The 13,057-nt window shown below is 42.7% G+C and overlaps 1 protein-coding gene across 2 annotated transcripts in view; it reads right to left on the bottom strand.

The window, feature by feature from the left end:
- The window catches only part of rsf1b.1 (remodeling and spacing factor 1b, tandem duplicate 1), a 16,232-nt gene extending 3,426 nt beyond the window's left edge, over window positions 1–12,806 (bottom strand). Inside the window, exons 1-15 of one of the 2 annotated variants that reach the window (XM_035666590.1) lie at window positions 12,662–12,806; window positions 11,824–11,916; window positions 10,403–10,608; window positions 10,155–10,273; window positions 6,969–9,649; window positions 6,576–6,857; window positions 6,310–6,414; window positions 6,142–6,221; window positions 4,949–5,003; window positions 4,750–4,862; window positions 3,881–3,948; window positions 3,540–3,753; window positions 3,218–3,441; window positions 1,831–2,010; window positions 46–433 (exon numbers count right to left, since the gene is read on the bottom strand). In XM_035666590.1, coding sequence (XP_035522483.1) covers window positions 46–433; window positions 1,831–2,010; window positions 3,218–3,441; window positions 3,540–3,753; window positions 3,881–3,948; window positions 4,750–4,862; window positions 4,949–5,003; window positions 6,142–6,221; window positions 6,310–6,414; window positions 6,576–6,857; window positions 6,969–9,649; window positions 10,155–10,273; window positions 10,403–10,608; window positions 11,824–11,856 — 4,748 coding nt within the window. In that variant the 5' untranslated portion in view covers window positions 11,857–11,916; window positions 12,662–12,806. The remainder of the gene's footprint in view (window positions 1–45; window positions 434–1,830; window positions 2,011–3,217; window positions 3,442–3,539; window positions 3,754–3,880; window positions 3,949–4,749; window positions 4,863–4,948; window positions 5,004–6,141; window positions 6,222–6,309; window positions 6,415–6,575; window positions 6,858–6,968; window positions 9,650–10,154; window positions 10,274–10,402; window positions 10,609–11,823; window positions 11,917–12,661) is intronic. The other variant, XM_035666591.1, reaches the window with a different exon arrangement.
- Between the last annotated feature and the right edge of the window lie 251 nt (window positions 12,807–13,057).

Here is a 13,057-nt window from a genome sequence, read left to right on the forward strand (position 1 = left end):
GCTCCAGATGTGGGATGAGGACTGGGAGTGGCGGCTGTGGTGGCGGCGGCAGCGGCGGGCCGGCTGATGAGGCCCTCGAGGCTCTTTATCGGGCTCTGTCCGTTGGTTGGCGGCAGCTCCACCGGATTACAGTCCGCCGCGTTTGTTCCCTTTGACTCCTCGTCTTGTTTCTCCGCCGCTTTCTTCTCCTTCGGTTTCTCCTCCGGCTCCTCGTCCGAGTCGTCCGAGTCGATGCGGTTCACCCGTTTGCGGATGGGGCGATCCTCCTCCGATGATTCGTCCGAGTCGTCGTCCGAGTCGTCCTCTTCGGACGCTCTCCGGCGTTTGAGCGCGAGCCGCCTGCGCCGCTGCCGGGAGTCTTCCTCCGAGGAGTCGGCTCTCCTCTTCACCCTCCGATCCCTCGACTCATCCTCAGAGTCTCTGGAGAAACTCGCTGGCGAAAGAAAGCAAGAAACACTTTTAGTTAACAACCTTTTTCACATTAATAAAATCAATATTTCTGCCGTCGCTGACAGAAATATGACCTCCCTCCATGCTGACACCGTTTTAAAAAAAAGCTGATTAAAGCGGAGCGTCGTTCTGATCCAACTAAATGTATTAAACCTAAAAACCACCCGGCAGCGTTTCCTTCATCTTTAATAGGATTTTTAAAGTAATTTCACACTGCAAACATGACTGTGTGACTCACCTCCTCCCTACGTGTGACTGACGTTAGTGGTGGTTGCAGCTCCCCGACATCAATAATTCATTTAATATCATAAAACTGGAAAGATGTACAGGATAGTTTCCTTCAAATTATTGTCATTTTCAGCCTTGTACTAGTTTAGTGTGCAACTGTATCTGAATCTAGGCTTTATTTTATGGCCAGAACAGGAAATAAACACTACCAATACATTTTCTGACAGCACTATTACTACTACTAAACATGAAATGTGATGTTTTATACTTAAATTTAAATCACATCTGTATAAAAATACTGTATTTACTTTGTACATACAACCCTAATTCTATTTTTCTCACACGAGAGAGATGTTGGAGTGGTCGGCTGCCACGGAGCTGCAACCCAGGAGCTTCAGAACCGGAGGGTTGCTGGTTCAAGTCCAGTATGGGCCACAGTATTGAGTGTGGACTTGTAGCTCCTAGGCACTGCTGAGGTGGCCTTGAGCAAGGCACCGAAACCCCTACCTGCTCCTGCAGCGCTGCTACGTGGCAGTTTTCTCCGCCATATCTCCACATTTGAGTTAAAAGTAATGATCTTCTTCTGAAAAGGCGTAAAATGTCATATAAACATGATTATTTGGAGTTTCAAGGGAAGGTGTAATAATCCATCAATTATTCCTGGAAGATATTCGACTTTCTTTGTGATTATTTGTGATATTTTGCACATTTTTCACGTTTTGGTTTGAATTTTAAACCGACGGAAGGTATTTCCTGTATTTTATTGTTGTATTTTTTTAGCTTAACTTTCATATTTATGATACTTTGCACATTGGTTATTATCTATATGATTAAATACGTCTATATCTGTCTTGCACCATGAGCTCACCAATGCCAGTAACTTATTACCTAATCACAAACACGCCGCCTTTATCTGCGTCCTTAAGAATGATATCGAACCACTTGTATCCTAAATGAGCAGCTGATTATAATCGTGGAAATAAGACCAGTATTGTCTCTGTGTTACTGTCTTTGTCCGTGATGCTGAATATCTTTGTGAACATCTAACTAGAGAGGCTGGACATCTTATATCTGTCATTACTGTGGTATCAAAGGTCAGAATTGTGGCCCGTAGCCGGCTGTTAACACCCAACTGTGTATTTTCTGACTCACCCTCACTGTCGGAGCTCTCCTGCTGACGTCTGGGTTTCATTTTGGCCCGGTTGGTTTCTGCCTGAGAGCCTTCAGACTCGGACGTCTCACAGTAATTCACCTGCTTCTTCTGACTCCGCCGAGACCGCCGTCGGCTCATATCCAGATCACTGTCGCTGTACTCACTGGAGCCTTCAGTCACTGGACACACAGAAAGTAATAACGGGTTATAAATGTGAGGATATGCTGCCAGCGACATCGTCTTCTCAAAGCCAACTGAAACACATCCTGACTGTTTTAGAGACAATATGTATATTTTAAATCTGTAAATTAGACCTTATTCATGATTTAAAAACAACTCCTCTCAGGAACACAAAGCATAAGTGGAGAAGACTTGAGGATCCTCTGGAACATTTTTATTTTATGAGACATTACGTGTAACAATTATTTTCTTTACGGATACAACTGTTGATTTCTTAACTGTTTAGTCTATAAAATGTCGGAAAAAATGTATAAGAATGGCCCATTATGCGTCTAAACACCAAAGATATTTAACTTTCATGATATAAGAGATAAAATCCTCATATTTGAGAATGTTTTGGATTTTTATCACAATATATTACTTAAATTATTAGTTGATTATGTAAATTGACGGAGATTCCTATAATAAGATAAACACGTAAAAAAAAAAGAAGACTTCCATGTTCACCATCAAACCTTTAATAACTAATTCTGTTAGATTTTAATAATAATTTGCAGGAAAAAAACACCAGAATTGAGTAAAACAACAGAATATGATCATATAATTGTTAATTAGAGTTAAAGCAAGTTTAAAGTCGGCCACGGTGAAATCTGGAGTTAATCTCATCAGTCTCTCCACGATTTATTAGGCTTTTTGGGGGATTGTTGCGGCCTAAAATGAAATGCATGTTGTGATGGTTTTTAGGATTTAGGATGTCTTGTATTGTTCATTAATAAAAATCAAAAGGCAGCTTGTTCTAGTGAGACTAAACTCGCACTGTTCGGAGGGTAAATGTGCGACGTTTGGGTCACACACGTCTTCATCTTCACAACTAGAAACAAGGACGCGAGTCTGGTGACGTTTGGCGAAGAAAACCTCACTAATTGGTCATATTTGCTGATTGGTCGCGCAGAATTCATGAGGATTGGTTGAATTTGCTTTAATTATTGCGATTGCAACTTCCAGCAGGGACTGGCCTTATTAGATCGAATTTTTGCCTTTGCTTTAAGGTATTAAAATAAGCGTAAAGACGCGTTTTCACTCTAAAATAATGATGATAGCTGGTTATATAAGTGGTAATAGTCCTGTAAACTGCTACACTACAGTACATGCTGCAGATTAAAGGACTGCCATGACTCCAGATGTCTCCTAATACGATCTACATACCTATTTCATCTTCATCATCCTCATCCGTCTCCTCCTCCTCGTCATCCGAGTAGCCTCTCGGTCTCCGCCGCTTTCTGGAGCTCCGTCGTTGTTTCTGCGGCCTCCTGGACCGCGTGGAGGTGCGATGCTTCCCGCTGCTGTTGCTGCCGTACTCGCTGTTGTTGGAGTCCGCCTCCGTGTCACCCTCCGAGTCGTTTTCCGACACCACAAACTCTTCTTCTGAGCTGCAACCAGGGAGGAAGAACAAACAAACGTCATCATTTAGCTACGAGGAAACCACTTTTTTTTTTTTTTTTTACATAAGCGTGCCACAACTTGCCACCTTTCACTGATGCGAAACTCTTCCTCGCTTTCCTCCTCGTCCACCGTGCTGTCGCTGTCCAGGTCGTTGAGTCGCCGGCGTTTTTTCCTGCGCTGACCGGCGGTGGGTCGCGGCGGGCGGCCGTTCTCCTTGCCCTCCTCTGCTTGGAGGATGGCGGACATGTCCTTTCCTCTGTGGCCTGTGATGTTGGCCATGTCTTTACCCCGACCAGCTCCTGTGGAAAAACCCCGCTCGTCATCATCGCAGATCTTAAATCCCATCTTAGACTCAGATGAGACGATAGATATCACTCCTTTCCTTTAAATTACTTCCAAAAAGAGAAAGAACTCGTGTCCTCCTACCTCCGCCTTCTGCTTCTTTGATGTCTTCCTCAATCGCCTCCTCGATCGCCTCATCGAATTCATCGAATCTGTAAAATTAAAACAACAGACATAAACTCCCTTTAATCACATGAATCACTTGGAAAATCTACACATACAGCACACACATAAAGGCTGATGGAGTTGCACCAGGAAGGAAGGAATCTCCGGTATTATCGCATTTTTTTGTTGTTTTTGCAAGTAACTTTAAAAAGGAGTACAACAGGATGTTTTATCTCGGTACCTGCTTGTACTAATCACCTGCACTCTCCCTCCTCCTTTCTCCTGGGTCCTGTTAACCGGCGACCTTCAGCCGAGAGCCACTTGTTAAACCGAACACCGGCGAGACCGCTGGTGTTTGCAGTCAGGAGTTTTTCCAGAGTGTGGTATTATGATCCTGGGTTCTCGAGAACACCGAGTTTCAGACCGATTGGTTGGTTCAGAATATTTCAGCAACACACTTATATAATTCAAGGTGTTGTAATGTTCAGCCATAACATTATGACCACCTGGGCACCAACAGACTGTGTTCTGACTCCTTTCTATCAGAACCAGCATTCACTGTTTCAGCAGTTTGCAGCTACAGTAGCTCGTCTGTTGGATCGGACCACGCGGGGCCTTCAAAGCCTTGACCCTGTCTCTGGTTCTGTTCCTTCCTTGGACCAACTTTTTTTTGTTTGTTTTTGTTTTGGAGAAGCTCTGACTCTCTTCTCTTCTAGCTTTATGAAATAAACACCTTTTCTGAATGTTTTGTAGTCCTTTGCATCAAATCATCCACTGAATGTGAAATAAAAATCAGCACATAAAAGAGTAAATTTACTCATGTAACTACATAAAAGTTTGTGTCAGACCTGTAGCTGATGGATTTCTTCGCCCTCGTCGACCTTCGACCCCAGCTCTTACTTCTCTTTGCTTCTTTCTTCTCTTTGATAATGATCTCTGGCTTTTCTTCCTCTACCTCCACCTGTGTGACGAGTGAGGATCTACGTTACAAACACCGGCAGGCGAGTATCGATCCGGCATTAACGTACGATCGCACTCCGTACTTACTGAGGGCGTGATGATGTTTTCAACACTGATTCCAACATAGATTAGACGCTCTTTCCTGGAGGAGATCATAGACATTAAGAAAGCCCAAAATCACTGACTCTCTCTCTGAATACAGGGATGAACGCTTCATTTTACTGTCAGTTAGGTGCTCAAATATAATATAAATCATATTAAACAAAAAACAATATATTTTTTGTTGTTAATTAGCTTTTTTCTTAGTCTGTCGTGTTTAAATGTTTCAAGGATTCAAGGTTTTTCACAAAGCAGGGCCGTGTAATGAAATTCAGATTTTACGTTTGAAGCTCTGCAAGAGATTTTACTGTGAAGGAGCTGAAATTTCACAGTAAAATCATTGGAGTTCATCTAAATCTTCAGGGACTGGACAGAATTATCAGAGCACACAGATATAAAGAAATCCAGAGGTATGAGACAGCGGTTCCTGGACATTTTCACTTGAGACGCAACCAAAAAATAAGTTTGGTTCAGTTAAAACAAACACGGTCTCTAACAGTCAGTCATTATCCAGAGCATACGACCAACTTACTGCCAATCATTTATCTCTCTGTGACACCAGAGAAGATAAATAAAACACACTAGAAGCATTAAAGTGCTGAATTTCCCACGTTGCGTCCTGATGATGCCAAAACTGTCCAATCGATGAGTTGAGTTCCCTCCATCAGGGATCAAATGAACACTGCAAGTCTACTTGTGACGTCTTATCACAAGAGGAATATTTTGTTTTGAGATGGTTTCATTTGAAGGAGAAAAGTGCTTGTACATGGTGGGAATTGTTGTGTCTCTGTGAATAATATTATAAACAATATAAGATGCTCTCTATATGAAAAGTGTCCCCAGATAACTTTTGTTAGGATTTTGCACGAAAACTGAATTAAATTGAAGGATTTTTAGAGGCCAGGTTCGGAACCACAAGCCTAAAAAAGTAGAAGTTATTTGTGTTTATGCTTCAATTGGATTAAATTATACTGTAAAATGTTCCTGTTGTACATTTTAGTTGGTTTGAAACAAAACTTTCCACGATGTCCATCAGTGATGCAGTAAAACCACCCAATGTTGAACCTAACAAACATCCCATGTGTTACACAGGAATTCGGTACATTGCTTTGGTTCACTGTTGCACTCCCTAAAGCCGTTAACAGCATTTTTAAAAACAGTCGAGGCACAAATCGTCTCACCTTCTCTCCGCCCGTTCCTTCTTTTTCAAAGCGGCGTCGAGATTTTGGAGCTGCTCTTCCAACTTGTCGCAGAGCTGCTTCTACAAGAGGGGGCGAAAACATTCAATCTACGGTCACATTTTTGTTGATTCTGGTCTCTAACGTGCGGCGCCTGTGGACGGTACGTACGTGCTGACAGGGCGGACAGAACCATTCTCCATCGGGGATGATCATGAGGGGAGGTCTTAGGCAGGCTGTGTGGTACCCACTGTCACAAGAATCGCACAGCAAGATCTAAAGAGAAAAGGAGACATTCATAGATTATTTGTTTTATTTTAGAGCAAAAATGAAGTTTTCTTGGTTCCACCTTCACCAATATGTGTATTTGTTGTTTTTCATATATAATCGTAATATCTTTGTGATTTGGACTGTTGGTCTGAAGATAAATTACCCACCAGCTCAGGGTGATTTGGAAGACCACAATGTTTGCAGGGGTCGTCGTTTGGAGGTAGGTCGTCGTCCGAGGACGTCGAGGAGTCCGAGCTTCGCCTTTCGCGGTTGCGATTCCGCCTCTTTCTGCTTCGCTCGACCTTGTAGTCTTCGTCGCTGTCGTCCTCCTCCTCGGTCTCGTCCTCCTCGCTTGACTCCTCGTCGCTGTTGTCGTCTTCATCTTCCGAGCCTTTCTTTTTACGACGCGTTCGCGTGTTGGACCATCGTACCTTCCGCCGCTTTCTCCCCTTGAATAAGCAAAACGTGTTGAACAGTTAAGGTTGTGAACTGTAAACACTTAATCAAACCATTGATAACATTAACGCCCAATTAATTGATTACATTCTCAACGACCTTACCTTAGGTTTGGGCTGACCCTCCTGATCCGCCTTTTTCTCCCTTGGTTTCTTCTGAACAGCTTTCACCTCCTCCTCTTCCTCGTCCTCCTCAGCCTCGTCTTTTTCTTTCTCGCCCTTGTCGTCGTCGCGCTTCTCAGCCGACGAAGGAGCCTGCGGCTTCTCCAGCTTCTTGTCGTGGATCTCCACGGCCTTCGGCGTCGGCCTGGAGATCCTCGGTGACCTTCGAAGAGACCTCCCCGTGTTCGTATCGGACTCTGAATCTCCTTGTCTCTCCTCTCGGAGAAGTTCAACTTTCCTTCGGGGAACCGGACGCTTGACCTTACGACGGACCTCCCGAGGTTCTGACGGAGCTTCCCCGCCATTCGCCACCTCTTTTTTCGTCGCGGACTCCTCTTCCTCACTTTTGCTTTTGCCTTCCTCGTCAGTGGGCTTTTCGGAGTCTTTGCTCTTGCGTCCTGCTTTCTCGGTCTCAGTTGAGGATCTGTCGTCTGGTTCTTTGCTCACATTTTGCTGCCCAGATTCGTCCGTCTTGGTTGAGGTTTCGCTTTCTTTGTGAGCTGGTTTCTCCTCATTTGTCTCGTCGGTTTTTAAGAGTTTATCCGTTGTTGAATCCTCTTTCCTCTCTTTGTGTTTCTCTCTCTCACTCTTAGGTTTTTCATCGCCTGCTTTCTTTTTATTTCCCTTGTCGGCATCCTTTTTACTTTCTGATGATGGAAGCTCTGCCTCGATATTTTTGGGCGGTTCTTCAGGCACCTTTTCCTGTTCGGTGTCTGGCCTTTCAGGTTTTGTATCAGTTTCTTTAGAGACGTCTGTTTTCTCAGTAGGACTGGGTGGTTTATCTTTCCCTTCAGATGCCTCCACCGTCGCCTTATGTGCATCCGAGTTCACCTCAGTCTTGTCATCCTCTTGTGGCTTTGTCAGATCGCGTTTAACGGCCACTGCTTCTACCTCCGTGGGCTCGGGCGCAGACTCGCTTATCTTGCCGACATCGTGCACCGTTTGGTCTTCACAGTTAACAGTTTTCTTTATGTCTTCCGTCTTTTCCGTCTCTTCCGTCTTTTCAGCGTTAGTCTCGGATGCCGCGCTTCCTTTCTCCGGAGTGATCTCTGCGTCTTTGATGTTTTCGTGCTTCTCGACAGGTTTACACGAGTCTGATTTGTCTAACTTTTTAACAACAGAAGAGTTCACGCTCTCTTTAGTGCTGGGTGTTTCTTCTGATTTCTCACTGATTAATGATTTCTCAGCCTTTTTGAGAACATTAGAGCTTTGTGTGACTCCTTGGGTCTCTGTATTATCCCCAGCTTTTGGTATTTCTGTCTTTTTAATGACAGGCGGCGACACGGCGTCTTCGGAGTCAACCGATTTTTTTGCAGGATCTTTGTCTGCACGCTGCGTCTCTGTTGCTTTGATGATTCCTGGCGACTCTTTCAGCTCCGAGTTGGATTTCTCAACTTTAGCCTCTTGTGTTGTGATTTCTTTAGCGTCGCTCGTCTCCGTTTGCTTCACGTCTGTTACGTTTTCTGTCAACTCCGACGTCTTGGTTCCTTCGCTCTGACTTTTCTCTGATGTGTCCGTGTCTACGCAGGCTGGTTTCTCCTCTGAATCTTTTGATTCAACGTCTTTGGATGTGATTTTCTCTGACTTACCGGTTGTTAATGTTTCATCGGTTTCCTTTAATGTGATCATCTTGTCTCCTGTTCGAGAGTCTTTTTCATCAGCCGGTTTGGATTCTTTTATGTTTTCATGCTCTTCGTGATTAGACGACTTCTCAAGTGCATTATTCATATCTTTAGATAAAGGTGGCGGTTGTGTTGGCGGCGGCGGAGACTTGTGTGCTCCTTTCTTTTCTGTTGATGCAGCACTTTGCTTTTCTACTTGCATATCTTGATTTTTCGTGTCCACATCTGCTCGGTGTGATTCTACTCCCTCCGTGACCTTCTCTGCACTGCAGGCTTCATCCCTTTTATCTTTCACATCCTTCTTGACTGTGGACGGTGAGTCATTTTCTCTGGCTCTTACGGATTCACCTGCAGCCGGCTGAGTCGTCTGCTCTTTGTCGAGGGCAGCGTCTTTTAGTGACTCGCACAGATGACTCTGGAGGCCTTTCTCTAGTGCGGGCTGAACTTCCCCATTAACGTGATCGTTTACACTCTGCGCTTTCTTTGTCTGTTCGGGAGCCGAGTCAGCTTTCGGAGCTTCCTTGACCTGAGAAACAGACGGATTCTGCACTATAATGCCGCTATTCTTTTCAAAGTCTTCGCTAAACTTCATTCCTCTTTTTTTCAAAGGGATTTTGGCCTGTTGGTCGTTCTTCAGAGCCTGCTGAATCTCCTCTGCGCTGTTCTTCTTCGCCTCCTCTCCCTTTTCTGCTTTTACTGATATACACGGCGTCTCAGCGGCGGGTTCACTTGTTGCTGTGCTTGTTTTAGTGTCTGACACCTCCATCGGCTCTTCTTTGATGTTCTGGGCTTTTGTACTGATGCTGAGATCCACCGCAGGCTTTTCTGAGCCGAGTTCTGCTTCAGCTTCCACTTTAACGATGCCATTCAGTGACGATTTCACCTCAGAAGCTTCTGATATCAAGTCGTCTTTCTGTGTTACTTTTTCATTGCTCTCCGTCTTTGGTGAGACAGACTTGTCTGAGTCTTCATCTGACGTGTCCTCAGACTTCTTAACGTCACCTGTAAATAAAAGATCAAATAGAAGAGTAAGTTGGTTTGTGTGATCAGGAGTTAAAGAAAACAATAAAAAGAGTTCTCCAGTTACTAATGTTGTCCAGATTATCGTAACAGTTCAGAACACTTAACCTTTGTTTTGCAAAGCTAATTATTGTGATAATAAATCTAAAATGTGCCGATGTTTGCCTTCATTGACTCATAGAAGAATAACGATTATCATGTGTATCGATTTTATTAATTGTAGACGTATGTTTCTTTGTTATTAACATGATGAAGCTTCAGAAAAATAAAAATAAAAAACAATTGTAACAAAATCTTGATGCAGAGTTGCAGTGAAAAGATCGAAAAGACAAACGGGGGCTTGTTTTACTCTAAATTACGTTATTTAAAACCTGTAACTGCTTCTGGGCATGTTTCTCATCATGGCAGGTTTTACAGAAGCTCTTCTAAATAAATAAACAGATGATTTCAAGACCAGTGGGAACTCCAGTTTAAGTATAACCTTTACCTTCTGCTTTCTCTTTGCCCTCCTCGGCCAGAGCCTTGGCTTCTTGATCTTTTTTCAACAGCTCGGGGTCAATTTGAGTCTTCAGCAGAGCCACAACCTCCGCCAAGTCATTTCTATCTCTGCAGGAAAGAAAAAGAGTGTGTGAGTATAACAACTCCGTTTCAGAATAACTAACACACACGAGAATCCCCCCGTTTTTTATACAGAGCATTTCAATTTCATTTCATCTCACACTTCTGTCCGCTTACTTGACGATGCACTTCCACGATGACCCGTCTAAGTCGTCCTGTTCCTCCACGTAAACGCGCACGTTGTCGTCCTGGTCCAGTTGATACCAGTACATCTGACCGTCTTTGTCCCGGCCGATCGGCTGCAGCCGCATCTTATCCGGGTCCTCCTCATTGATGACGGTTTTGAACTTCACGTTTTCATCAAACTGACACTCGCACAAATACTGGAGAGAGAAGAAAGGCACAGAATTGTTTGGAAATACATTAACGCCGTCACCGCACACCGTCTCCTTCTCGGCTGACCTCTACCTCGTCACAAAGCCGGTGTCAGTCAGAGACAATTCACAGCAGGTGAGTTTGGAGAACTGTTTTTTGAGTGTTTCTTCCTTTTTTTCTTATGAAGTTTTGGTTCAAGTTACCGACCAAGGCGCGTCAGGTCTTGGATCAGTGACAAGATTCATATCTGCACTGGTGAACACGAGTATTAGCAGCCTGAGGGATGTGTTTGACTATCACATGTTTGTTCTTTGGGAGTTTAAGTAAAAATCTCTTGAGTTCTGGGAAAAAATAAAGCAAAACCAGACGTAGAAATCATCGGTTGCTTTTTAGGAATGGAGGATTCCTGGTTATTTTGCTGCAAGTGGTAAATTTGGTTGTAAAAATTAATGAATAAATTAACAGATAGGTGAAAAAAGATAAAGCCAACTGTTACCTGCAGTTACCCAGTCGCACAGTTAGCAGTTTGTTAGAAAATAAATGCTTTTGTTTACCAGCAGCTGAGTGAAGCAATGTCGCGAAGTTCAGCTCTTAAAAACTAATTTTCCAGGAGTTTTTTTTCTGGACAATACAGGACAGCACTCGCTCTGAACCAACTGAGCCCATAAATAACAGATCAAATCAAGTAGAACTGACAGAATATTCATCTTCTCACCTATTAGCCCAAAGCAAAAGTATAAAATATAACAAACAAACAACAAAATAGACTTGATACCAAAAGTTTGCTGCAAGGTGGAAAAGCTCTTAACTGACATGTGAGCAGAAAACGAGCGAATTATCCCACAACAGTCGAGTTTCAAACAAACAGAAAACGTAGATTATTTCAACTTCCAGGTTTCTTCTATGGCTGGAAAACTAGTCTCTAAATGTCCAGATTTTCCAGGACGCCTGACGGTGACATCTTTCCGTTATTACACCTTCGAACGGATGCATACACAGACAGCTGTGGACACCACATCTGGGCAGTAGTTCTGTTCATACTACCGACTTACTGACACTCTTGATGATGATATTGACGTCGTGCGGCCTCTCACGTACGTATATACCCCAAAATATCCAGAAGATGGAAGGAGATAACAGAAGATATTATAGAGAAAGTATATCTGCATCTGCGTACGTCAGCTCAGCAATAAACTGCAGCACGTAAACACAAAACTTCGTACTTTAAGTATCCCCGTCTTGCACTCCGTCGGCATCTCCTTGTATCCTTTCTGCTCGAGTTCCCATGCCCAGGTTGTGTTGAACTCTTGGCACACCTGCGAGGAAAGAAATCACACATTTAATCAGCATCAAATTAACTTATTTCTTGTTATTAAAGTCTGATCGAATAGATAACTAACACCGTGTACTTATTACTTCACCATCTTTGTTCACCTTTAACATAATTTGAGTTATAACAGTGTGGAAAACCTCCTCAGTTGCTTTTATTAAACATTAAACATTAGAAGTTTCAGTTATTTCAGATGTTGAAGAGAAATTATGACCCGTTTTCTCGAGTATTACAGTGATTAATTAACAGGCAGGGTTTTAATACACAATCTAATGATGGCGTGAAGGTGAAATGAACTTCCCGCTCAGCGTTTCGGTCTGATTTAGCTCATTGTTTTGGTTTTTCAGTCTGTAACTCAACTCTATAATATTCTCTCTATAAATAAATACATTTATAGAGAGAATATTGGTGGTAAAAACATCATATTGTGATTATTCTGACTGATATTGCGATTGCAGTACGATTCACAATCAGTTTAAAATGAACAAAACTATTAAAATCACGATTTTTATTAATTATTATAATATTATTATCTTCAGACTCACAGAACTTCATTATAAGTTAACCGTTGTTAAAGCTGAATGTATAAACACAATCTTCTAACGCAGCTTTATGTCGCTTTTTATGAATTAATTTGAACTTTTGTAGCAGTCTGACGGTAAAAACACAAACAAACAGCGTCACTTTATTTGTGCTTCACGTGGAAACAAACGCGAGAACTCGAGGTTTACCTTCACGAGATATTTCTCCCATCGGTCGGCCGACACCGACTTGCCGATCTTCCTCAGCAACTTGACGTGAAGATCGACCAGCAGCTTCGGCACTGAGGAAACATAAAGACGAGGCGGTCACTCAAGTTATCTGACATCAGTTTTACTGTCAAGGAAACATAGTAAACATTGTGTGAGAAAAATATAAACAAAGAAGAAACGAAGATAAACACAAGACGACAAAATGTAGATTTGATTTTATTCAGTTTCTAAACGTTTAAACACTTTTCTCCTAAACGACAGCAGATTAAATATATATTATATTAAGTAACAACACTGCAGTTTGTTTCATTCATTATCTCCATCTAAAGCAACATGTTACCGACTTAAATAACCAAATATATTAGATTATAACGT

This window comes from Morone saxatilis, unplaced genomic scaffold (genome assembly GCF_004916995.1).
Source record: "Morone saxatilis isolate NCDOM2014 unplaced genomic scaffold, NCSU_SB_2.0 Contig20, whole genome shotgun sequence".
NCBI lineage: Eukaryota > Metazoa > Chordata > Actinopteri > Moronidae > Morone > Morone saxatilis.